Source organism: Hemitrygon akajei, chromosome 15 (assembly GCF_048418815.1).
Source record: "Hemitrygon akajei chromosome 15, sHemAka1.3, whole genome shotgun sequence".
Lineage (NCBI taxonomy): Eukaryota > Metazoa > Chordata > Chondrichthyes > Myliobatiformes > Dasyatidae > Hemitrygon > Hemitrygon akajei.
This window is the reverse complement of record NC_133138.1, coordinates 4,029,360-4,056,045: the sequence shown is the minus strand read 5'-3', so window position 1 is coordinate 4,056,045 and position 26,686 is coordinate 4,029,360. Positions and strand designations below refer to the sequence as shown.

At 52.3% G+C, this 26,686-nt stretch overlaps 1 protein-coding gene across 1 annotated transcript in view; it reads right to left on the bottom strand.

The window, feature by feature from the left end:
• tbc1d9b (TBC1 domain family member 9b) overlaps positions 1 to 26,686 on the bottom strand; it is a 105,383-nt gene that overhangs the window by 61,664 nt on the left and 17,033 nt on the right. The window contains exons 5-8 of the mRNA XM_073067072.1: positions 26,008 to 26,266; positions 12,242 to 12,449; positions 3,201 to 3,392; positions 1,910 to 2,080 (exon numbers count right to left, since the gene is read on the bottom strand). Coding sequence (XP_072923173.1) covers positions 1,910 to 2,080; positions 3,201 to 3,392; positions 12,242 to 12,449; positions 26,008 to 26,266 — 830 coding nt within the window. The remainder of the gene's footprint in view (positions 1 to 1,909; positions 2,081 to 3,200; positions 3,393 to 12,241; positions 12,450 to 26,007; positions 26,267 to 26,686) is intronic.

The window sequence follows — 26,686 nt, the reverse complement described above, 5'->3', positions numbered from 1 at the left end:
CCGTCTTTACAACCCCGTCTACCTGTGACACCACTTTCAAGGAATTACGTATCTGAACTCACAGATCCCTTTGTTTCTCCGCACTCCTCAGTGTCCTACCATTTACTGTGTATGTCCTACCTTGATTTGTCCTTCCAAAATGCAACACCTCACACTTGTCTGCCATTTTCTGGCCCATTTTTCCAGTTGGTCCAGATCCCTCTGCAGGCTTTGAAGGCCTTCCTCACAGTCCACAACGTCTCCAATCTTAGTGTCATCAGCAAACTTGCTGATCCAATTTACCACATTATCATCTAGATCATTGATTTAGACAACAAATAACGATGGTCTCAGCACAGATCCCTGAGCACACCACTAGTCACAGGCCTCCAGTCTGAGAAGCAACCATCCACTACCACTCTCTGTCTTCTCCCATACAACCAATTTTGAATCCAGTTTACAACCTCTCCATGGACACCTAGTGTCTGAACCTTCTGAACTAACCTCCCATGTTGGACCTTGTCAAATACCTTACTAAAGTCCATGTAGACAACGTCCACAGCTTTTCCTTCATCTTTCTTGGTAACCTCCTCGAAAAGCTCTACAAGATTCGTTAAACACGATCTGCCATGCACAAAGCCATGCTGACTATCCTTAATCAGCCCTTGGCTGTCCAAATACTTGCATATCTGATCTTTCAGAACACCTTCCAATAATTTACCTACTACTGATGTCAGGCTCACGAGCCTGTAATTACCTGGTTTACTTTTGGAGCCTTTCTTAAACAACAGAACAACATGAGCTACCCTCCAATCCTCCGGCACCACACCCACGGCTAAGGCCATTTTAAATATTTCTGTCAGGGCCCCTGCAATTTCTACATTAGTCTCTCTCAAGATCCAAGGAAATATCATGTCAGGCCCGGGGGATTTATCTACCTTTATTCGCTGTAAGGCAGCAAGCACCTCCTCCTCTTTAATCTCTATATGTTCCATGACACTACTGCTTATTTCCCTTCCTTCCATATACACTCTGCCAGTTTCCTGAGTAAATCCTGATGCAAACAAAAACTGTTTAAGATCTCCCCCCTCGTGCGGCTCCACACATAGACGACCACTCCGATCTTCTAGGGGAGTAATTTTGTCCCTTACTATCCTTTTAATATACCTGTAGAAACCCTTTGGGTTTACCTTCACATTATCTGCCAAAGCAACCTCATGTCTTCTTTTTGCCTTCCTAATTTCCTTCTTTAGAATTTTCTTACATTTTCTATACTCTTAAAGTACCTCATGGGAGAAACATGATGGGGAATGGGACTGCTCTGTGAGCTGGCACAGATCCAATGGGCCAAAAGGCCTCCTCAGTGGCCACTTTATTAGATACACCCTTATGTTAATGCAAGTATCTAATCAGCCAATTATGTGACAGCAACTCAATGCATAAAAGCATGGTTAAGAGGTTCAGCTGTTGTTCAGAATGGGGAAGAGGTATAATCAAAGTGACTTTGAGCATGGAATGATTGTTGGTGAGCGGCAGTTCTGTGGGCAAGAACACCTCGTTAATGAGAGAAGTCGGAGGAGAATTCAAGCTGGCAGGAAGCAACAGCAACTCTAATTTCCATGTGTTACAACAGTGTTGTGCAGAAGAGCACAGCACATCGAAGACTGAAGTGGACGAACATCCACTCATTACGTTATCGGGTACAGGAGATAGCTAATAAAGTGGCCACTGAGCATACAATTCCCAAGGAAACTGCGCCTGTGAGACCAAGGATCTCTTCAAGATCTCCTGACCACAGCCGAACAAACTACCCCTGGTTTACAACCCTGTCACTGTCAAAATTCACCCCTATGATTGGCTGCTTTGGTCACCGATCTTCCCCCCCCCCCCCCAGGTGATTCTCCTGACAGAAGGTCCAGAAGCACCATACCATCTTGGAATTAAACTCCTCTGGGGACTCCTGGCGGAAGATCGACATCAGTGGCCGGCTGGCGGTGGGAGTATCCCCGTCACCGAAAGGAATCTGCTTGATGCCCAGTGCCAACCCTGGACTCGACGTCAGGGAACAAGGGGAAGAAGCCTCCTCCAGCCCCGGAGAAACCTAAAACAAGGGAACAGATTCAAAAAAAGATTAGCTTTGTCACACACATCAGAAAATATGCAGTGAAAGCATTGTTTACATCAAATCAAATCAGTGAGGATGTGCTGGGGCTGGCCACAAATGTCACCATGCTTCTGACAGCTACATTACATGACCACATCTTACTTGTACTAACTGGTGTGCCTTTGGACTGGGGAGGAAACCCGAATACCCGGAGGGAATCTACACACATACAGGAAGGAACAGAATTGAAGACAGAACTCCAACCTCCTGAGCTTTGCACTAATTGTTCAGCGGATTTTCCAGTCGTCACACTTGCCTCCGTATTCCTCTTCTTTCAGCGGCAGGGTGTCACATTACTTGAATCCGGCTTTCTTATTGGTCAACTGTTATCAATGGAAGGATATGGATATTGTGTAGACAGGAACGATTAGTTTAGTTAACCATTTGACTAATTTTAATTGATTCAGCACAACATTGTGGGCCAAGGGTCTGTTCACGTGCTGTACTGTGTTCTGGGCTCTGATCGGATTTTCTGTTATCAGTAGACTGGTATGAGGAGTTGATGGCTACTTGAAATCCATCTCCTTCCTTTGCTGTCTCTCCTCACGCCTCTTCTCCTTTGCTCTTATAACTCTTCATAAAATGATCATAAGCCACAAAAACCTACAAAAAGTCATGGATGTGGCCCAGTCCATCATGGGTAAAGACCTCCACACCATTGAGTATACCTACACGGGGCGTTTTCGCAGAAAAGCAGCGTCCATCATCAGGGACCCCACCACCACATTACCCCTCAACCATCAGGCTCTTGAACCAGAGGGAATAACTTCACTGACCCCTCACTGAACTGTTCCCACATCCTTCAAGAACTCTACAACTCATGTCTTGATCTTTTTTGCTATTTACTTATTAGTATTATTTTGCTTTTTTTGTTGTTTACTTGTATTTGAGAATGCCCGGAAGAAAATGAATCTCAGGGTTGTAGCTGGTGACATATGTGTACTTTAATCATAAGTTTACTTTGAACTTCTGAAGTTTATTATCTCAATCTTGACTTCTAAAGAACCTTTGAATCACAAACGCGTTGGGATCCACAGGGGGTCGGAAAGCTGGTTACCTGAGCCCCTGGGCTACTGGGGCTGCGGGCTAGCTTCCCGGACGGGGTTCGCTGCAGGAAGTCGGAGATTCTCTGCACGAGGAAATCCCGGTCCCTCAGGTTGGCAAAGAGGAAGGTCATTTTGCTTTTGGTGCTGATGGAGAGAGGGCTGGGAAGGACACTGGAACTGTCGGCTTTCTCAACAACGGTCACCTGCAAACACAGAACACCAGGGGTCAGGAGCCAAGGGAGTCACCACCTCTTATTCTCCTATCCCACAAAGCTGACAACCAAGAAGTCTGTACACACACACAGTACCATCAATCGCTTCACACTCAAGCTGAAGTTTATTGTCATCTGACTGTACGGAACAATGCTCCTCCAGACCACAGTGCCCCCACAAAACTTACATCACACACAGCACATAAAACACAATATTACCATAAATAAGTTAACAAATAAAATTCAAAATGTTTGTAGTGAGCAGCACAGCTCGCTCTCCTAGTGATGAGACCCCGGTGGTGGCAGGGTATTCATCAGTCACACAGCCCGGGGGAAGAAGCTGTTACCCAGTCTGGCAGTCCTAGTCCTGATGCTCCTGTACCTCCTTCCTGACGGTTTTGGGTCAAAGAGACTGTGGAACGGGTGGAGAGGATCCTCAACAATGCTTTGGGCCCTTCATCTGCAACGCTCCAGTAAAAACACACAAATGGGGGTAGGGAGAGCCCGATGATCCTCTGGGCAATTTTTACGATCTGGATGAAATTGATAAATTGGTTTATTATTCTCACATGTATAGCGTGACAAATTCATACTTGGGGACCTTTCAACAGTCTGATAACAGTGGGGTAGAAGCTGTCCTTGAGCCTGGTGGGACGTGCTTTCACTGATAACAGTGGGGTAGAAGCTGTCCTTGGGCCTGGTGCCCATGTTTTCACTGATAACAGTGGGATAGAAACTGTCCTTGGGCCTGGTGCCCATGTTTTCACTGATAACAGTGGGGTAGAAGCTGTCCTTGAGCCTGGTGGGACGTGCTTTCACTGATAACAGTGGGGTAGAAGCTGTCCTTGGGCCTGGTGCCCATGTTTTCACTGATAACAGTGGGATAGAAGCTGACCTTGGGCCTGGTGCCCATGTTTTCACTGATAACAGTGGGATAGAAGCTGTCCTTGGGCCTGGTGCCCATGTTTTCACTGATAACAGTGGGATAGAAGCTGTCCTTGGGCCTGGTGCCCATGTTTTCACTGATAACAGTGGGGTAGAAGCTGTCCTTGGGCCTGGTGCCCATGTTTTCACTGATAACAGTGGGGTAGAAGCTGTCCTTGGGCCTGGTGCCCATGTTTTCACTGATAACAGTGGGGTAGAAGCTGTCCTTGGGCCTGTGCCCATGGTTTCACTGATAACAGTGGGGTAGAAGCTGTCCTTGGGCCTGGTGCCCATGTTTTCACTGATAACAGTGGGGTAGAAGCTGTCCTTGGGCCTGGTGCCCATGGTTTCACTGATAACAGTGGGGTAGAAGCTGTCCTTGGGCCTGGTGCCCATGTTTTCACTGATAACAGTGGGGTAGAAGCTGTCCTTGGGCCTGGTGCCCATGTTTTCACTGATAACAGTGGGGTAGAAGCTGTCCTTGGGCCTGGTGCCCATGGTTTCACTGATAACAGTGGGATAGAAGCTGTCCTTGGGCCTGGTGGGACGTGCTTTCACTGATAACAGTGGGGTAGAAGCTGTCCTTGGGCCTGGTGCCCATGTTTTCACTGATAACAGTGGGATAGTAACTGTCCTTGGGCCTGGTGCCCATGTTTTCACTGATAACAGTGGTGTAGAAGCTGTCCTTGAGCCTGGTGGGACGTGCTTTCACTGATAACAGTGGGGTAGAAGCTGTCCTTGGGCCTGGTGCCCATGTTTTCACTGATAACAGTGGGATAGAAGCTGTCCTTGGGCCTGGTGTCCATGTTTTCACTGATAACAGTGGGAAAGAAGCTGTCCTTGGGCCTGGTGTCCATGTTTTCACTGATAACAGTGGGGTAGAAGCTGTCCTTGTGCCTGGTGCCCATGTTTTCACTGATAACAGTGGGATAGAAACTGTCCTTGGGCTTGGTGCCCATGTTTTCACTGATAACAGTGGGGTAGAAGCTGTCCTTGTGCCTGGTTCCCATGTTTTCACTGATAACAGTGGGATAGAAACTGTCCTTGGGCCTGGTGCCCATGTTTTCACTGATAACAGTGCGGTAGAAGCTGTCCTTGGGCCTGGTGCCCATGTTTTCACTGATAACAGTGGGATAGAAGCTGTCCTTGGGCCTGGTGCCCATGTTTTCACTGATAACAGTGGGATAGAAGCTGTCCTTGGGCCTGGTGCCCATGTTTTCACTGATAACAGTGGGGTAGAAGCTGTCCTTGGGCCTGGTGCCCATGTTTTCACTGATAACAGTGGGGTAGAAGCTGTCCTTAGGCCTGTGCCCATGGTTTCACTGATAGCAGTGGGGTAGAAGCTGTCCTTGGGCCTGGTGCCCATGTTTTCACTGATAACAGTGGGGTAGAAGCTGTCCTTGGGCCTGGTGCCCATGGTTTCACTGATAACAGTGGGGTAGAAGCTGTCCTTGGGCCTGGTGCCCATGTTTTCACTGATAACAGTGGGGTAGAAGCTGTCCTTGGGCCTGGTGCCCATGTTTTCACTGATAACAGTGGGGTAGAAGCTGTCCTTGGGCCTGGTGCCCATGGTTTCACTGATAACAGTGGGATAGAAGCTGTCCTTGGGCCTGGTGCCCATGGTTTCACTGATAACAGTGGGATAGAAGCTGTCCTTGGGCCTGGTGCCCATGTTTTCACTGATAACAGTGCGGTAGAAGCTGTCCTTGGGCCTGTTGCCCATGTTTTCACTGATAACAGTGGGGGTAGAAGCTGTCCTTGGGCCTGGTGCCCATGTTTTCACTGATAACAGTGGGGTAGAAGCTGTCCTTGGGCCTGGTGCCCATGTTTTCACCAATAACTGGGGTAGAAGCTGTCCTTGGGCCTGGTGCCCATGTTTTCACTGATAACAGTGGGATAGAAGCTGTCCTTGTGCCTGGTGCCCATGTTTTCACTGATAACAGTGGAGTAGAAACTGTCCTTGGGCCTGGTGGGACGTGCTTTCACTGATAACAGTGGGGTAGAAGCTGTCCTTGGGTCTGGTGGGACGTGCTTTCACTGATAGCAGTGGGGTAGAAGCTGTCCTTGGGCCTGGTGGGACGTGCTTTCACTGATAGCAGTGGGGTAGAAGCTATCCTTGGGCCTGGTGGGACGTGCTTTCACTGATAGCAGTGGGGGTAGAAGCTGTCCTTGGGCCTGGTGGGACGTGCTTTCACTGATAACAGTGGGGTAGAAGCTGTCCTTGGGCCTGGTGCCCATGTTTTCACTGATAACAGTGGGGTAGAAGCTGTCCTTGGGCCTGGTGCCCATGGTTTCACTGATAACAGTGGGATAGAAGCTGTCCTTGGGCCTGGTGCCCATGGTTTCACTGATAACAGTGGGGTAGAAGCTGTCCTTGGGCCTGGTGCCCATGTTTTCACTGATAACAGTGGGGTAGAAGCTGTCCTTGGGCCTGGTGCCCATGGTTTCACTGATAACAGTGGGATAGAAGCTGTCCTTGGGCCTGGTGCCCATGGTTTCACTGATAACAGTGGGATAGAAGCTGTCCTTGGGCCTGGTGCCCATGTTTTCACTGATAACAGTGGGATAGAAGCTGTCCTTGTGCCTGGTGCCCATGTTTTCACTGATAACAGTGGGGTAGAAACTGTCCTTGGGCCTGGTGTCCATGCTTTCACTGATAACAGTGGGGTAGAAGCTGTCCTTGGGCCTGGTGGGACGTGCTTTCACTGATAACAGTGGGGTAGAAGCTGTCCTTGGGTCTGGTGGGACGTGCTTTCACTGATAGCAGTGGGGTAGAAGCTGTCCTTGGGCCTGGTGGGACGTGCTTTCACTGATAGCAGTGGGGTAGAAGCTATCCTTGGGCCTGGTGGGACGTGCTTTCACTGATAGCAGTGGGGTAGAAGCTGTCCTTGGGCCTGGTGGGACGTGCTTTCACTGATAACAGTGGGGTAGAAGCTGTCCTTGGGCCTGGTGGGACGTGCTTTCACTGATAACAGTGGGGTAGAAGCTGTCCTTGGTCCTGGTGGGACGTGTTTTCACTGATAACAGTGGGGTAGAAGCTGTCCTTGAGCCTGGTGGTATGAGCTTTCAGGCTTTTGTATCTTCTGCCTGATGGGAGAGGGGGAGAGAGATTTCAGGGGTGGATGGGGTCTTTGATTCTGCTGGCTGTTTTACTGAGGCAGTGAGTTGTGTAGAGAGAGTCCGGGAGGGGAGGCTGGTTTCTGTGATGTGTCTACACTTCTCTGCAGTTTTTTGCAGTCACGGACATAGCCCTTGTCGTTGAGTCCACATTTCAGCCAGTTTTCGGAAAAACGGGTGTCAAGTTCTCCATGCCAAAGATGAAAACGATCATCCTGATTGTTATCAGCGAAAGGTGCAAAAGCCAGCTTCTGTGATGGTATGGGTGTGCATCAGTGCCCACGGCATGGGTGAGTTGCATGTATATGAAGGTACCATTGACTCTGAGGTGTATATTAGGATTTTAGAGAGACATATGTTGCCATCAAGGCGATGTCTTTTCCCGGGACGTCCATGCTTATTTCAGCAGGACAATGCCAGACCACATTCTGCACGGGATACAACAGCTTGGCTTTGTAGACACAGAGTGCGTGCGCTTGACTGGCCTGTTGCCAGTTCAGATCTATCTCCTATTGAAAATGTATGGCGCATCATGAAGAGGAGAATCAGACAACGGAGACCACGGACTGTTGAGCAGCTGAAGTCTTATATCAAGCAAGAATGGACAAAATTTCCAATTGCAAATCTACTATAATTAGTATCCTCAGTTCCAAAACGATTAAAAAGTGTTATTAAAAGGAAAGGTGATGTAACACAATGGTATACATGCCTCTGTCCCAACTTTTGTTTAGTGTGTTGCAGCCATCAAATTCTAAATTTGTGTATATTTACAAAATACAATTAAGTTGGTCAGTAAAACTATTGAAAATCTTTTCTTTGTACTTTTGTCAGTTAAATAAAGGTTCACGTGAATTAACATATCACAGATTTTTGTTTTTATTGCATTTTGGAAAATATCCCAACTTTTCTGGAAATGGGGTTTGTAGATTATGGAGGCATTAGTAATGATCTTTGAAAAATCACTGGACTCTGGCATGGTGCCAGAGGACTAGAAAATTGCAAATGTCACTGTAGATGTTGAAAGACCTAAATTCTCTGCAATCTTGCGTTAGGAAATGTTCCTTTTGAACTGACTAACAATTCAATAACTATAAAGTTATTGACCATCAATACTGACTATCAATTCAATAAAGTAACTATACCGCTACATCCTTCGGAACCCTAGGGTGCAGTTCATCTGGTCCGGGTGACTGATGTACCTTTAGGTCTTTCAGCTTTTTGATCACCTTCTCCACTGTAACAGTAACTGCACTCACTTCTCTTCCCTCGCACCCTTCAACATCTGGCACACTGCCAGTGTCTTCCACAGTGAAGACTGACGTAAAATACTCATTTAGTTCATCTGCCATCTCCTTGTCCCCCGTTGTTATTTCTCCAGCCTCATTTTCTGGTGGTCCTATATTCACTCTCATCTCTCTTTAATTTTTTTATATACTTGAAAAAGGTTTTTCTATCCACCTTAATATTGTTTTGAAGCTTGCTTTCATATTTCATCTTTTCCCTCCTAATAATTATTTTAGTTGCTCTCTGTAGGTTTTTAAAAACTTTCCAATCCTCTACCTTCCTGCTAATTTTTGCTTTATTGTATGCCCTCTCTTTTGCTTTTACATTAGCTTTGACTTCCCTTGCCAGCCACGGTTGTACCATTTTGCCAGTTCAGCATTTTTTTTTTGTTTTGGAAAAAAACTATCCTGTACCTTCCTTACTTCTCCCAGAAACTCACACCACTGTTGCTCTGCTGAAATCCCTGCCAGCATCTCCTTCCAATTTACTTTGGCCAACTCCTCTCTCATTCCACTGTAATTTCCTTCACTCCACTGAAATACTGTTAAGTTAGACTTTACTTTCTCCTTGTCAAATTTCACATTGAACTCATTCATATTACGATCACTGCCTCCTCCTAAGGGTTCCTTTACCTTAAGCTCCTTATTTACTTCCGGTTCATTACGTAACACCCAATTCTGCTGTAATCTGTGGTCCACATCGCAGCTACTGTTTGGAGATCTGTTTATAACTGCCAGCAGGGTCCTTTTACCCTTGCACATCTCCCGATCCTATGTCACATCTTTCTACTGATTTGATGGCATTCTTTACGAGCACAGCCATGCCACCCCCTCTGCCTACCTTCCTATCCCTCCCCAAAAGCTCTAACAAACCTGCCCGTAAGAATATTGGTCCCCCTTGGCTTCAGGTGCAACCCGTCACTGTTGAACAGGTCATACCTCCTCCAGAAGAGATCCCAATGATCCAAGACAGAAGATACTCTGCAGATGCTGGGGTCAAAGCAGGACTGACGAAGGGTCTTGGCCCAAAATGTTGACTGCTCGTTTCCACAGATGCTGCCCAAACTGCTGAGTTCCTCCAGCTTGTTTGAACTGGGAGATCCCATCTGTTGTTGCAGACGGAGCAGAGATGTTCAACGAAGCAATCCCCAATCTGCGTCGGGTCTCGCCAATGTAGAGGAGGCCACACCGAGAGCACCGGATGCAACAGACAACCCCAACAGACTCAGAAGTGAAGCGTTGTCCATCCTCCCATCACCACAACAGGGACCGAGCTCCCCCTGTCCTCACCTACCACCTCACCAGCCTCCGGATCCAGCACATTATCCTCTGCAACTTCCGCTACCATCAACAGGACCCCACCACTAAGCACATCTTTCCCTCTCTACTTTCCGCAGGGATCGTTCCCTCCGCGACTCCCTGGTCCACACGTCCCTCCCCACGGATCTCCCACCTGGCACTTATCCCTGCAAGTGTAAGTGCTATACCTGTCCCTACACCTCCTCTCTTAGCACCATTCAGGGCCCCAGACAGTCCTTCCAGGTGAGGCAACACTTCACTTGTGGGTCTGCTGGGGTCATCTATTGCATCCAGTGCTCCCTCATCTACATTGGTGAGACCAACGCAGATTGGAGGACTGATTTGTCGAGCACCTCCACTCTGTCTGCCACAACAGACAGGATCTCCCGGTTGCCACCCACTTCAACTCTGCTTCACATTCCCATCTAGATATGTCCATACACGGTCTCCTCTACTGCCATGATGAGGCCAAAGTCAGGTTGGAGGAGCAACACCTCATCTACCGTCTGGGTAGTCTCCAGCCCCTTGGCATGAACATTGAATTCTCCAACTTCCGGTAATTCCCTCCCTCTCCCTTCTCCCATCCCACTTTCCCTCTGCCTCCTCCTCCAGCTGCCTATCACCTCTCTCATGGTTCCATCTCCATCTACTACCCATAGTGCTTTCCCCTTACATTCCTTCTTCACCTCTCCTGCCTATCCCCTCCCTGCTTCCCCTGCCCCACCCCTTGATCTTTCCCCTCACTGGTTTTTCACCTGGCACCTACCAGCCTTCTCCTTCCCACCCTCCCCCCACCTTCTTTATAGGGCCCTTGCCCCCTCCCTCTTCAGTCCTGATGAAGGGTCTCGGCCCGAAACATTGACTGTTCATTTCCACGGATGCTGCCCGACCTGCTGAGTTCCTCCAGTTCCAATGATCCAAGAACCTGAAGCCCTGCCCCCTGCATCAGCTTCTCAGCCACACATTTATCTGTCGAATAATCCTGTTTCTACCCTCATTGGCACGTGGCACAGGCAGCAATCCAGAAATTACAACTCTAGTTGTCTTGCTTCTCAGCTTTCAGCCTAGCTCTCTAAATTCTCTCTTCAGAACCTCTTTGCTTTTCCTTCTTATGTCACTGGTACCAATACATCTGGCTGCTCTCCCTCCCCCTCCAAAACGCTGTGTCCCTGACCCTGGCTGGATCAAAGTGAGGTGACGGAGGAGGAGTGGGGATGATACAAGAAGATGGGAGGTGATAGGTGGAAGCAGTAAAGGGCTGAAGAAGAAGGAATCTGATTGGAGAGGAGACTGGACCATGTGAGAAAGCAAGGGAGGAGGAGAACCAGAGGGAGTGATGGGCAGGTGAGTAGAAGGGGTAAGAGGAGAACTAGAATGGGGAATGGAAAAAGACAGAAGGGAGGGGGGCGAAATTACAGGAAGTTAGAGAATTGATCTTCATGCCATCAGATTGGAGGCTACCCAGATGGAGAATGTGTGGGTGATGGGCAGATGGGGGGAGGGTAGAGAGTAAAGGTAATGCGGGGGGTGGATGCTGAAAGGGTAACACGATTGCATTAATCCGTTTTTCCCATTGTCATTTAGCTCTATAATTTATAATTTTATGTCACTGCATTGCAGATGGAAAGCAGCATCAGTGACGACAAAACCTGGCCCTGCGAACAAGAAAGGATAGTCGTTTCTAAAAAATGAATTACAATTCTGAACATAAACACGCGATTCTGTAGATTCTGGGTATCCAGAGCAACACACACAAAATGATGGAGGAACTCAGCATCTATGGAGAGCAATAAACAGTCGACGTTTCAAGCCGACACCCTTCGCCAACATGATAATTATGAAATTACATGGGACACAATTTGAGCTCTAATTTCTAGCCTGCGAACACAGTTATCACATTGTTAGAGACCCATCACAGTGATGGTAACAGGCCCTCCCGGCCCAACAAGACACACCACCCAACTGCATCCACATAACCAATTAACCCACTGATGCACACGTCTTTGAAATGAGGGAGGAACCGGACCACCTGGACAAAACCCACAGGGCCACAAGGAGAATGTACAAACTCTTTACAGACAGCAGCAGAACTGAAAAGCATTACGCAAACCTCCACTTTACAGTTCCACTCAGTGCAAAGACATTGAGAAATAAAGATAATATTCAAATATTTAAGGCTTGCGTGCATAGCTCCGGGTGGCAGAATGATAGATTTACCTCCCGCAGGGGAATGATCAAGTTACAGGCATCCTCCTCCTTACTAGCAAAGCAGATGTAGTTATTGGAGACGAACATCTGTCCCATGATGTGCATCTTATCGAAGGGGGTCCAGAGGGTGCACTCGGTGTGGCCGTCCAACCGCTCGTCCCGTGGCAGGCGGAACGTGGATCGGTAACGCTCGTTCTTCGCCCGTGCATCCAGGTCCCTACACACAGACAGGAGTCAGTGTTCACAATTAACTAATTTATCAAAATACATATATGTCACCAAATACCACTGAGATGCACCTTCTTGCAGGCGTTCACAGCAAATACACAGAAACACGACAGAATCAATGAAAGACCGCATACAAGATGGACAAACGACCAATAGACAAATGAAGACAAAGTGTGCAAATACAGAAAGAAAAAACATTATATATAAATAATTAATAAATAGGACTAAGACCATGAGTTGTAGCGTCCTTGAAAGTGAATCTATAGGTTAAGGAATCAATTCAGTGATGGGACAAATTAAGTTATCCCCTCTGGTTCAGGTTCCTGATGGTTGAGGGGTAATAATTGTTCCTGAAGCTGGTGGTGAGAGTCCTAAGGGCCCTGTACCTCCTTCCTGACGGGAGCAGCAAGTAGAGAGAATGGCCTGGGTGGTGGGGTTCCTGAAGGGAGCAGCAAGTAGAGAGAATGGCCTGGGTGGTGGGGTTCCTGATGGGAGCAGCAAGTGGAGAGAATGGCCTGGGTGGTGGGGTTCCTGATGGGAGCAGCAAGTGGAGAGAATGGCCTGGGTGGTGGGGTCCCTGACGGGAGCAGTGAGTAGAAGAGAATGGCCTGGGTGGTGGGGTCCCTGACGGGAGCAGCAAGTGGAGAGAATGGCCTGGGTGGTGGGGTTCATGACAGGAGCAGCGAGTAGAGAGAATGGCCTGGGTGGTGGGGTCCCTGACGGGAGCAGCGAGTAGAGAGAATGGCCTGGGTGGTGGGGTCCCTGACGGGAGCAGGGAGTAGAGAGAATGGCCTGGATGGTGGGGTCCCTGACGGGAGCAGCAAGTGGAGAGAATGGCCTGGGTGGTGGGGTCCCTGATGGGAGCAGCAAGTAGAGAGAATGGCCTGGGTGGTGGGGTCCCTGACGGGAGCAGCAAGTAGAGAGAATGGCCTGGGTGGTGGGGTCCCTGACGGGAGCAGCGAGTAGAGAGAATGGCCTGGGTGGTGGGGTCCCTGACGGGAGCAGCGAGTAGAGAGAATGGCCTGGGTGGTGGGGTCCCTGAAGGGAGCAGCGAGTAGAGAGAATGGCCTGGGTGGTGGGGTCCCTGACGGGAGCAGTGAGTAGAGAGAATGGCCTGGGTGGTGGGGTCCCTGACGGGAGCAGTGAGTAGAGAGAATGGCCTGGGTGGTGGGGTCCCTGAAGGGAGCAGCAAGTAGAGAGAATGGCCTGGGTGGTGGGGTCCCTGACGGGAGCAGCGAGTGGAGAGAATGGCCTGGGTGATGGGGGGTCCCTGACGGGAGCAGCAAGTAGAGAGAATGGCCTGGGTGGTGGGGTTCCTGACGGGAGCAGTGAGTAGAGAGAATGGCCTGGGTGGTGGGGTCCCTGACGGGAACAGCAAGTAGAGAGAATGGCCTGGGTGGTGGGGTCCCTGACGGGAGCAGCAAGTACAGAGAATGGCCTGGGTGGTGGGGTCACTGACGGGAGCAGTGAGTGGAGAGAATGGCCTGGGTGGTGGGGTCCCTGACGGGAGCAGCAAGTAGAGAGAATGGCCTGGGTGGTTGGGGTCCCTGACGGGAACAGCATGTAGAGAGAATGGCCTGTGTGGTGGGGTTCCTGACGGGAGCAGCAAGTAGAGAGAATGGCCTGGGTGGTGGGGTCCCTGACGGGAGCAGCAAGTAGAGAGAATGGCCTGGGTGGTGGGGTCCCTGACGGAAGCAGTGAGAAGAGAGAATGGCCTGGGTGGTGGGGGTCCTGACGGGAGCAGTGAGAAGAGAGAATGGCCTGGTGGTGGGGGAGCAGCAAGTGGAGAGAATGACCTGGGTGGTGGGGTTCCTGACGGGAGCAGTGAGTAGAGAGAATGGCCTGGGTGGTGGGGTCCCTGACGGGAGCAGTGAGAAGAAAGAATGGCCTGGGTGGTGGGGTTCCTGACGGGAGCAGTGAGTAGAGAGAATGGCCTGGGTGGTGGGGTCCCTGACGGGAGCAGTGAGTAGAAAGAATGGCCTGGGTGGTGGGGTTCCTGACGGGAGCAGCAAATAGAGAGAATGGCCTGGGTGGTGGGGTTCCTGACGGGAGCAGCAAGTAAAGAGAATGGCCTGGGTGGTGGGGTTCCTGACAGGAGCAGCAAGTAGAGAGAATGGCCTGGGTGGTGGGGTCCCTGACGGGAGCAGCAAGTAGAGAGAATGGCCTGGGTGGTGGGGTTCCTGACGGGAGCAGCAAGTAGAGAGAATGGCCTGGGTGGTGGGGTTCCTGACGGGAGCAGCAAGTAGAGAGAATGGCCTGGGTGGTGGGGTCCCTGACGGGAGCAGCAAGTAAAGAGAATGGCCTGGGTGGTGGGGTTCCTGATGGGAGCAGTGAGTAGAGAAAATGGCCTGGGTGGTGGGGTTCCTGACGGGAGCAGCAAGTAGAGAGAATGGCCTGGGTGGTGGGGTCCCTGACGGGAGCAGCAAGTAAAGAGAATGGCCTGGGTGGTGGGGTTCCTGATGGGAGCAGTGAGTAGAGAGAATGGCCTGGGTGGTGGGGTTCCTGACGGGAGCAGTGAGAAGAGAGAATGGCCTGGGTGGTGGGGTTCCTGAAGGGAGCAGCAAGTAGAGAGAATGGCCTGGGTGGTGGGGTCCCTGACGGGAGCAGTGAGTAGAGAGAATGGCCTGGGTGGTGGGGTTCCTGACGGGAGCAGCAAGTAGAGAGAATGGCCTGGGTGGTGGGGTCCCTGACGGGAGCAGCAAGTAGAGAGAATGGCCTGGGTGGTGGGGTCCCTGACGGGAGCAGCAAGTAAAGAGAATGGCCTGGGTGGTGGGTTTCCTGATGGGAGCAGTGAGTAGAGAGAATGGCCTGGGTGGTGGGGTTCCTGACGGGAGCAGCAAGTAGAGAGAATGGCCTGGGTGGTGGGGTCCCTGACGGGAGCAGCAAGTAGAGAGAATGGCCTGGGTGGTGGGGTCCCTGACGGGAACAGCAAGTAGAGAGAATGGCCTGGGTGGTGGGGTCCCTGACGGGAACAGCAAGTAGAGAGAATGGCCTGGGTGGTGGGGTCCCTGACGGGAGCAGCAAGTAGAGAGAATGGCCTGGGTGGTGGGGGAGCAGCAAGTAGAGAGAATGGCCTGGGTGGTGGGGGAGCAGCAAGTAGAGAGAATGGCCTGGGTGGTGGGGTCCCTGACGGGAGCAGTGAGAAGAGGGAATGGTCTGGGTGGTGGGGTCACTGACGGGAGCAGCAAGTAGAGAGAATGGCCTGGGTGGTGGGGTTCCTGACGGGAGCAGCAAGTGGAGAGAATGGCCTGGGTGGTGGGGTTCCTGACGGGAGCAGCAAGTAGAGAGAATAGCCTGGGTGGTGGGGTCCCTGACGGGAGCAGTGAGAAGAGAGAATGGTCTGGGTGGTGGGGTCACTGACGGGAGCAGCAAGTAGAGAGAATGGCCTGGGTGGTGGGGTTCCTGACGGGAGCAGCAAGTGGAGAGAATGGCCTGGGTGGTGGGGTCCCTGACGGGAGCAGCAAGTGGAGAGAATGGCCTGGGTGGTGGGGTTCATGATGGGAGCAGCAAGTAGAGAGAATAGCCTGGGTGGTGGGGTCCCTGACGGGAGCAGTGAGAAGAGAGAATGGTCTGGGTGGTGGGGTCCCTGACGGGAGCAGCAAGTAGAGAGAATGGCCTGGGTGGTGGGGTTCCTGAAGGGAGCAGCAAGTAGAGAGAATGGCCTGGGTGGTGGGGTTCCTGATGGGAGCAGCAAGTGGAGAGAATGGCCTGGGTGGTGGGGTTCCTGATGGGAGCAGCAAGTGGAGAGAATGGCCTGGGTGGTGGGGTCCCTGACGGGAGCAGTGAGTAGAAGAGAATGGCCTGGGTGGTGGGGTCCCTGACGGGAGCAGCAAGTGGAGAGAATGGCCTGGGTGGTGGGGTTCATGACAGGAGCAGCGAGTAGAGAGAATGGCCTGGGTGGTGGGGTCCCTGACGGGAGCAGCGAGTAGAGAGAATGGCCTGGGTGGTGGGGTCCCTGACGGGAGCAGGGAGTAGAGAGAATGGCCTGGATGGTGGGGTCCCTGACGGGAGCAGCAAGTGGAGAGAATGGCCTGGGTGGTGGGGTCCCTGATGGGAGCAGCAAGTAGAGAGAATGGCCTGGGTGGTGGGGTCCCTGACGGGAGCAGCAAGTAGAGAGAATGGCCTGGGTGGTGGGGTCCCTGACGGGAGCAGCGAGTAGAGAGAATGGCCTGGGTGGTGGGGTCCCTGACGGGAGCAGCGAGTAGAGAGAATGGCCTGGGTGGTGGGGTCCCTGAAGGGAGCAGCGAGTAGAGAGAATGGCCTGGGTGGTGGGGTCCCTGACGGGAGCAGTGAGTAGAGAGAATGGCCTGGGTGGTGGGGTCCCTGACGGGAGCAGTGAGTAGAGAGAATGGCCTGGGTGGTGGGGTCCCTGAAGGGAGCAGCAAGTAGAGAGAATGGCCTGGGTGGTGGGGTCCCTGACGGGAGCAGCGAGTGGAGAGAATGGCCTGGGTGATGGGGGGTCCCTGACGGGAGCAGCAAGTAGAGAGAATGGCCTGGGTGGTGGGGTTCCTGACGGGAGCAGTGAGTAGAGAGAATGGCCTGGGTGGTGGGGTCCCTGACGGGAACAGCAAGTAGAGAGAATGGCCTGGGTGGTGGGGTCCCTGACGGGAGCAGCAAGTACAGAGAATGGCCTGGGTGGTGGGGTCACTGACGGGAGCAGTGAGTGGAGAGAATGGCCTGGGTGGTGGGGTCCCTGACGGGAGCAGCAAGTAGAGAGAATGGCCTGGGTGGTTGGGGTCCCTGACGGGAACAGCATGTAGAGAGAATGGCCTGTGTGGTGGGGTTCCTGACGGGAGCAGCAAGTAGAGAGAATGGCCTGGGTGGTGGGGTCCCTGACGGGAGCAGCAAGTAGAGAGAATGGCCTGGGTGGTGGGGTCCCTGACGGAAGCAGTGAGAAGAGAGAATGGCCTGGGTGGTGGGGGTCCTGACGGGAGCAGTGAGAAGAGAGAATGGCCTGGTGGTGGGGGAGCAGCAAGTGGAGAGAATGACCTGGGTGGTGGGGTTCCTGACGGGAGCAGTGAGTAGAGAGAATGGCCTGGGTGGTGGGGTCCCTGACGGGAGCAGTGAGAAGAAAGAATGGCCTGGGTGGTGGGGTTCCTGACGGGAGCAGTGAGTAGAGAGAATGGCCTGGGTGGTGGGGTCCCTGACGGGAGCAGTGAGTAGAAAGAATGGCCTGGGTGGTGGGGTTCCTGACGGGAGCAGCAAATAGAGAGAATGGCCTGGGTGGTGGGGTTCCTGACGGGAGCAGCAAGTAAAGAGAATGGCCTGGGTGGTGGGGTTCCTGACAGGAGCAGCAAGTAGAGAGAATGGCCTGGGTGGTGGGGTCCCTGACGGGAGCAGCAAGTAGAGAGAATGGCCTGGGTGGTGGGGTTCCTGACGGGAGCAGCAAGTAGAGAGAATGGCCTGGGTGGTGGGGTTCCTGACGGGAGCAGCAAGTAGAGAGAATGGCCTGGGTGGTGGGGTCCCTGACGGGAGCAGCAAGTAAAGAGAATGGCCTGGGTGGTGGGGTTCCTGATGGGAGCAGTGAGTAGAGAAAATGGCCTGGGTGGTGGGGTTCCTGACGGGAGCAGCAAGTAGAGAGAATGGCCTGGGTGGTGGGGTCCCTGACGGGAGCAGCAAGTAAAGAGAATGGCCTGGGTGGTGGGGTTCCTGATGGGAGCAGTGAGTAGAGAGAATGGCCTGGGTGGTGGGGTTCCTGACGGGAGCAGTGAGAAGAGAGAATGGCCTGGGTGGTGGGGTTCCTGAAGGGAGCAGCAAGTAGAGAGAATGGCCTGGGTGGTGGGGTCCCTGACGGGAGCAGTGAGTAGAGAGAATGGCCTGGGTGGTGGGGTTCCTGACGGGAGCAGCAAGTAGAGAGAATGGCCTGGGTGGTGGGGTCCCTGACGGGAGCAGCAAGTAGAGAGAATGGCCTGGGTGGTGGGGTCCCTGACGGGAGCAGCAAGTAAAGAGAATGGCCTGGGTGGTGGGTTTCCTGATGGGAGCAGTGAGTAGAGAGAATGGCCTGGGTGGTGGGGTTCCTGACGGGAGCAGCAAGTAGAGAGAATGGCCTGGGTGGTGGGGTCCCTGACGGGAGCAGCAAGTAGAGAGAATGGCCTGGGTGGTGGGGTCCCTGACGGGAACAGCAAGTAGAGAGAATGGCCTGGGTGGTGGGGTCCCTGACGGGAACAGCAAGTAGAGAGAATGGCCTGGGTGGTGGGGTCCCTGACGGGAGCAGCAAGTAGAGAGAATGGCCTGGGTGGTGGGGGAGCAGCAAGTAGAGAGAATGGCCTGGGTGGTGGGGGAGCAGCAAGTAGAGAGAATGGCCTGGGTGGTGGGGTCCCTGACGGGAGCAGTGAGAAGAGGGAATGGTCTGGGTGGTGGGGTCACTGACGGGAGCAGCAAGTAGAGAGAATGGCCTGGGTGGTGGGGTTCCTGACGGGAGCAGCAAGTGGAGAGAATGGCCTGGGTGGTGGGGTTCCTGACGGGAGCAGCAAGTAGAGAGAATAGCCTGGGTGGTGGGGTCCCTGACGGGAGCAGTGAGAAGAGAGAATGGTCTGGGTGGTGGGGTCACTGACGGGAGCAGCAAGTAGAGAGAATGGCCTGGGTGGTGGGGTTCCTGACGGGAGCAGCAAGTGGAGAGAATGGCCTGGGTGGTGGGGTCCCTGACGGGAGCAGCAAGTGGAGAGAATGGCCTGGGTGGTGGGGTTCATGATGGGAGCAGCAAGTAGAGAGAATAGCCTGGGTGGTGGGGTCCCTGACGGGAGCAGTGAGAAGAGAGAATGGTCTGGGTGGTGGGGTCCCTGACGGGAGCAGCAAGTAGAGAGAATGGCCTGGGTGGTGGGGTCCCTGACGGGAGCAGTGAGTAGAGAGAATGGCCTGGGTGGTGGGGTCCCTGACAGGAGCAGCAAGGAGAGAGAATGGCCTGTGTGGTGGGGTTCCTGACGGGAACAGCAAGTGGAGAGAATGGCCTGTGTGGTGGGGTTCCTGACGGGAACAGCAAGTGGAGAGAATGGCCTGGGTGGTGGGGTTCCTGACGGGAGCAGCAAGTAGAGAGAATGGCCTGTGTGGTGGGGTTCCTGACGGGAGCAGCAAGTAGAGAGAATGGCCTGGGTGTTGGGGTCCCTGATGGGAGCAGCAAGTAGAGAGAATGGCCTGGGTGGTGAGGGTCCCTGACGGGAGCAGTGAGTAGAGAGAATGGCCTGGGTGGTGGGGTCACTGACGGGAGCAGCAAGTAGAGAGAATGGCCTGTGTGGTGGGGTCCCTGACGGGAGCAGTGAGAAGAGAGAATGGTCTGGGTGGTGGGGTCACTGATGGGAGCAGCAAGTAGAGAGAATGGCCTGAGTGGTGGGGTCCCTGACGGGAACAGCAAGTAGAGAGAATGGCCTGGGTGGTGGGGGTCCCTGATGGGAGCAGCAAGTAGAGAGAATGGCCTGGGTGGTGGGGGTCCCTGACGGGAGCAGCAAGTAGAGAGAATGGCCTGAGTGGTGGGGACCCTGACGGGAGCAGCAAGTAGAGAGAATGGCCTGAGTGGTGGGGTCCCTGACGGGAGCAGCAAGTAGAGAGAATGGTCTGGGTGGTGGGGTCCCTGACGGGAGCAGTGAGTAGAGAGAATGGCCTGAGTGGTGGGGTCCCTGATGGGAGCAGCGAGTAGAGAGAATGGCCTGAGTGGTGGGGTCCCTGACGGGAGCAGTGAGAAGAGAGAATGGTCTGGGTGGTGGGGTCCCTGACGGGAGCAGCAAGTAGAGAGAATGGCCTGGGTGGTGGGGTCCCTGACGGGAGCAGCAAGTAGAGAGAATGGCCTGGGTGGTGGGGGTCCCTGACGGGAGCAGCAAGTAGAGAGAATGGCCTGGGTGGTGGGGTCCCTGACGGGAGCAGCAAGTAGAGAGAATGGCCTGGGTGGTGGGGGTCCCTGACGGGAGCAGCAAGTAGAGAGAATGGCCTGAGTGGTGGGGTCCCTGACGGGAGCAGCAAGTAGAGAGAATGGCCTGAGTGGTGGGGTCCCTGACGGGAGCAGCAAGTAGAGAGAATGGCCTGGGTGGTGGGGTCCCTGACGGGAGCAGTGAGAAGAGAGAATGGCCTGAGTGGTGGGGTCCCTAACGGGAGCAGTGAGTAGAGAGAATGGCCTGGGTGGTGGGGTCCCTGACGGGAGCAGCAAGTGGAGAGAATGGCCTGAGTGGTGGGGTCCCTGACGGGAGCAGTGAGTAGAGAGAATGGCCTGGGTGGTGGGGTCCCTGACGGGAGCAGTGAGTAGAGAGAATGGCCTGGGTGGTGGGGTCCCTGACGGGAGCAGCAAGTAGAGAGAATGGCCTGAGTGTTGGGGTCCCTGACGGGAGCAGTGAGTAGAGAGAATGGCCTGGGTGGTGGTGTCCCTGACGGGAGCAGTGAGTAGAGAGAATGGCCTGGGTGGTGGGGTCCCTGACGGGAGCAGTGAGAAGAGAGAATGGCCTGGGTGGTGGGGTCCCTGATGGGAGCAGCAAGTGGAGAGAATGGCCTGGGTGGTGGGGTCCCTGACGGGAGCAGCAAGTGGAGAGAATGGCCTGGGTGGTTGGGGTCCCTGACGGGAGCAGCAAGTAGAGAGAATGGCCTGGGTGGTGGGGTTCCTGATGGGAGCAGCAAGTGGAGAGAATGGCCTGAGTGGTGGGGTCCCTGACGGGAGCAGCAAGTAGAGAGAATGGCCTGAGTGGTGGGGTCCCTGATGGGAGCAGTGAGTAGAGAGAATGGCCTGGGTGGTGGGGTTCCTGACGGGAGCAGCAAGTGGAGAGAATGGCCTGGGTGGTGGGGTTCCTGACGGGAGCAGCAAGTAGAGAGAATGGCCTGGGTGGTGGGGTCCCTGACGGGAGCAGTGAGAAGAGAGAATGGTCTGGGTGGTGGGGTCACTGACGGGAGCAGCAAGTAGAGAGAATGGCCTGGGTGGTGGGGTTCCTGACGGGAGCAGCAAGTAGAGAGAATGGCCTGGGTGGTGGGGTCCCTGACGGGAGCAGTGAGAAGAGAGAATGGTCTGGGTGGTGGGGTCACTGACGGGAGCAGCAAGTAGAGAGAATGGCCTGGGTGGTGGGGTTCCTGACGGGAGCAGCAAGTAGAGAGAATGGCCTGAGTGGTGGGGTCCCTGACGGGAGCAGCAAGTAGAGAGAATGGCCTGGGTGGTGGGGTCCCTGACGGGAGCAGTGAGTAGAGAGAATGGCCTGGGTGGTGGGGTCCCTGACAGAAGCAGCAAGTAGAGAGAATGGCCTGTGTGGTGGGGTTCCTGACGGGAACAGCAAGTGGAGAGAATGGCCTGGGTGGTGGGGTTCCTGACGGGAGCAGCAAGTAGAGAGAATGGCCTGTGTGGTGGGGTTCCTGACGGGAACAGCAAGTGGAGAGAATGGCCTGGGTGGTGGGGTTCCTGACGGGAGCAGCAAGTAGAGAGAATGGCCTGGGTGTTGGGGTCCCTGATGGGAGCAGCAAGTAGAGAGAATGGCCTGGGTGGTGAGGGTCCCTGACGGGAGCAGTGAGTAGAGAGAATGGCCTGGGTGGTGGGGTCACTGATGGGAGCAGCAAGTAGAGAGAATGGCCTGGGTGGTGGGGTCCCTGATGGGAGCAGTGAGAAGAGAGAATGGTCTGGGTGGTGGGGTCACTGACGGGAGCAGCAAGTGGAGAGAATGGCCTGGGTTGTGGGGTTCCTGATGGGAGCAGTGAGAAGAGAGAATGGCCTGGGTGGTGGGGTTCCTGACGGGAGCAGCAAGTAGAGAGAATGGCCTGTGTGGTGGGGTTCCTGACGGGAACAGCAAGTGGAGAGAATGGCCTGGGTGGTGGGATCCCTGACGGGAGCAGCAAGTGGAGAGAATGGCCTGGGTGGTTGAGGTCCCTGACGGGAGCAGCAAGTGGAGAGAATGGCCTGGGTGGTGGGGTTCCTGATGGGAGCAGCAAGTGGAGAGAATGGCCTGGGTGGTGGGGTCCCTGATGATGGACAATATTTTCCAGTTACAGTGCTCCATGGTGAGCACCTCTGACCAGACCCAGTGCTAACAGCGGAGTGGAACAGATTCTGGGGAAAACGGCAGCTGACCAAGATATTCACGGGTTTGGACAAAGATCTGATAGCTGTACAAACTGTGCTCTGGGAGACAAAATGAAGTCCCTTGTTGAGTCAGCATCTGATCTTGTTAACAATTCTGGATAATCCTGAGCTCTGTACAACAGTGAGATCTTTCTGAAGTACAGATTCTACTGAAAGAGACCTATACACAAGTACAGCACAGAAACAGGCCCATCTAGTCCATACCAACTTGTTTTTCTGTCTAGTCCCATCAACCCACACCAAGACCATAGCCCTCCATTCCCCTCCCATCCATGTACCGATCCAAACTTCTCTTAAATGTTGAAATAGACAATAGACAATAGGTGCAGAAGTAGACCATTCTGCCCTTCGAGCCTGCACCGCCATTTTGAGATCATGGCTGATCAATTACTATCAATACCCGGTTCCTGCCTTGTCCCCATATCCCTTGATTCCCCTATCCATAAGATACCTATCTAGCTCCTTCTTGAAAGCATCCAGAGAATTGGCCTCCACTACCTTCCGAGGCAGTGCATTCCAGACCCCCACAACTCTCTGGGAGAAGAAGTTTTTCCTTAACTCTGTCCTAAATGACCTACCCCTTATTCTCAAACCATGCCCTCTGGTACTGGACTCTCCCAGCATCTGGAACATATTTCCTGCCTCTATCTTGTCCAATCCCTTAATAATCTTATATGTTTCAATCAGATCCCCTCTCAATCTCCTTAATTCCAGCGTGTACAAGCCCAGTCTCTCTAACCTCTCTGCGTAAGACAGTCCAGACATCCCAGGAATTAACCTCGTGAATCTACGCTGCACTTCCTCTACAGCCAGGATGTCCTTCCTTAACCCTGGAGACCAAAACTGTTCACAATACTCCAGGTGTGGTCTCACCAGGGCCCTGTACAAATGCAAGAGGATTTCCTTGCTCTTGTACTCAATTCCCTTTGTAATAAAGGCCAACATTCCATTAGCCTTCTTCACTGCCTGCTGCACTTGCTCATTCACCTTCAGTGACTGATGAACAAGGACTCCGAGATCTCTTTGTATTACTCCCTTACCTAACTCTATACCGTTCAGATAATAATCTGCCTTCCTGTTCTTACTCCCAAAGTGGATAACCTCACAGTTATTCACATTAAACGCCATCTGCCAAGTATCTGCCCACTCACCCAGCCTATCCAAGTCACCCTGAATTCTCCTAACATCCTCATCACATGTCACACTGCCACCCAGCTTAGTATCATCAGCAAACTTGCTGATGTTATTCTCAATGCCTTCATCTGAATCGTTAACGTAAATGGTAAACAGCTGTGGTCCCAATACCGAGCCCTGTGGCACCCCACTAGTCACCACCTGCCATTCCGAGAAACACCCATTCACCGCTACCCTTTGCTTTCTATCTGCCAACCAGTTTTCTATCCATGTCAATGCCTTCCCCCCGATGCCCTGAGCTTTGATTTTACCCACCAATCTTCTATGTGGGACCTTATCAAATGCCTTCTGAAAATCGAGGTACACTACATCCACTGGATCTCCCCCATCTAACTTCCTGGTTACATCCTCGAAAAACTCCAACAGATTAGTCAAGCATGATTTGCCCTTGGTAAATCCATGCTGGCTCGGCCCAATCCTATCACTGCTATCTAGATATGCCACTATTTCATCCTTAATAATGGACTCTAGCATCTTTCCCACCACCGATGTCAGGCTGACAGGTCGATAGTTCTGTTTTCTCCCTCCCTCCTTTCTTAAAAAGTGGGATAACATTAGCCATTCTCCAATCCTCAGGAACTGATCCTGAATCTAAGGAACATCGGAAAATGATTACCAATGCATCCACAATTTCCAGGGCCACCTCCTTTAGTACCCTAGGGTGCAGACCATCTGGACCTGGGGATTTGTCAGCCTTCAGTCCCATCAGTCTTCTCATCACCGTTTCCTTCCGAATGTCAATCTGTTTCATTTCCTCTGATACCCTATGTCCTTGGCCCATCCATACATCTGGGAGATTGCTTGTGTCTTCCAAATCAAACCCACTTCCACTGACAGCTCATTCCACGCTCTCAACCGAACGGCTCACGATCCTGTTCGGGCTGACAAAGGCCTCAGAAAGTCCCAACTACATAAAGAGGAGAGCATTACACTTTTGCTTTGCATTCTCCTCGAGAATGTATTTGCCTTTCCTTCCTTCCATTGTTACAGGGACAATTGAACAGTCCCCTACTATGATAAGATGGACTCTTGACCTCTCAATCTATCTCGTTCAGACCTTGCACCTTACCGTCTGCCTACACTGCACTTTCTCTGTAACTGTGACACCTTATTCTGCATTCTCTTATTGTTCTACCTTGTTCTACCTCAATGCACTGTGTAATGATCTGATCTGTATGTACAGTGTACAAGACTCTGTACATCAGTACACTTGGGAGTACAGTGTTCAGTTTCGGTCACCTCATTATAGGAAGGATGTGGAAATTTTAGAGCACCCCCCACTTCCTGAGCAGATTGAGACAAGCAAGGCTCCCCATTCCCATTCGAACCACGTTGTAGTGCAGCTCCATTCAGGGTGGTCTGACAGTATTAAACGGGAATTGCCAGGCATCTGACCACAAGATCGTGCAACGGATCATGACGACTACTGAAAGAATCATCAGGGTCTCCCTCCAACCCATACAGAAGCTCTGCATTTGGATCCCACTATCACTTGACCTCCTACTGCCAGACAGAAGCACCTGTGTATAAGAACAAGGATTGTTAGGCTGGGAGGCTGGTGAACACACAGCGCCAGCTGCAGTAATACTCCTGAATATTTAACTATGTGATGTATATGCACTTTACGTCAACTTGTGTATCTACAGAATATTCTCATTATCTGTTAATATTATTTGACGTGCTATATGTGAGATATGCAGTGTTTTACACCTTGGTCCCAGAGGAGTGATGTTTCATTTAGCTGTAAACACATATATGGTTAAATGACAATAAACGAGAGATTTACCAGGGTGCTACCTCAATTGGAGAGGATGTCTTATCAAAATAGATTGAGCGAGCTAGGCCTTTTCTCTTTAGAGTGAAGGAGGATGAGAGGTGATGGAGGTGTACAAGATGGTTTACCAGGCAGGAGATAGCTAAACACAAGAAGCATAGCTGGAAGGTGATTGGAGGAAAGTATAGATGGGGATGTCAGAGAAAGGTTTTTTTTAAACAACAAATTTCACCACATATGCTGGTGATATTAAACCTGATTCTGATTCTACCGTAGGGAGAGGAAGGTTTTAGAGAACTGAAGAACAGTACAGCACAGTACAGGCCCTTCAGCCCACTATGTTGTGCCGACCTTTTAACTCCATCAACTCCAGCCTGAAAATCTGCTCCCATCTTCCCGTCAAATTTTTGAATGAACAATGAACCCACATACATAACCTCAATTTTTTTTTGCTCTTTATGTATGAGTTGTTCAATTTAACTTTTTAAAAATACATTTCCTGAAGCTGATTCTGGTGCTGAACCTCGTGGGGATGGAACGAACCTCTTGAGCACAGAGACGTGCTTGAGCGCGCTCTTGGGCTTGGGTAGGCACTTGTCCTCGGAGAAGCCCTCATTGTCCAGCAGCTGCCGCATGGCAATGTTGGCCAGCTGCTCCATCAGCTTGAAGGTCTCACTGACGTTCAGGAACATGGAGAGATAATGCTCCTGGTCTCTGGTGCTGACCTTAATGCACTCGGGGAAGAGCAGCGTGGCGTTCCGCTCTAGCTGCGTGACGTCCACCCACCTGATCACCAGCTTCACTGAAACCAGAAGAGACGCGTTAAACCTCCACCCTCTGTCATTCCCTCAGCCTTTACCTCCCCAAATGATCCAACTGAGCACCTGGAAAGAAGACATTTTCCATACGATGTCCCAAGTGGTGTTCCTCAGGGATCCAGCCTTCCGCTGGTTAGGGTCAGAGCAGCAGAACTAGGCCCTTGGAGTCTGTCCTGCCATTCCATCATGGCTGACCAACTCCATTGTCCCTCTAACCTTTGACGCCCTGGTCAATGAGATGTGGGAACGCTACGTTGGCGTTGGAAGCACAACAACACTTGCGTGCTGACCCCAGCACTACATGAGGAGCACTTGATGGCTCTGGGTACTCACTGGAGTTTAGAAGAATTGGGGGGGGGGGGGCACCTCACTAAAACCTACTGAATATTGAATGGACTGGATAG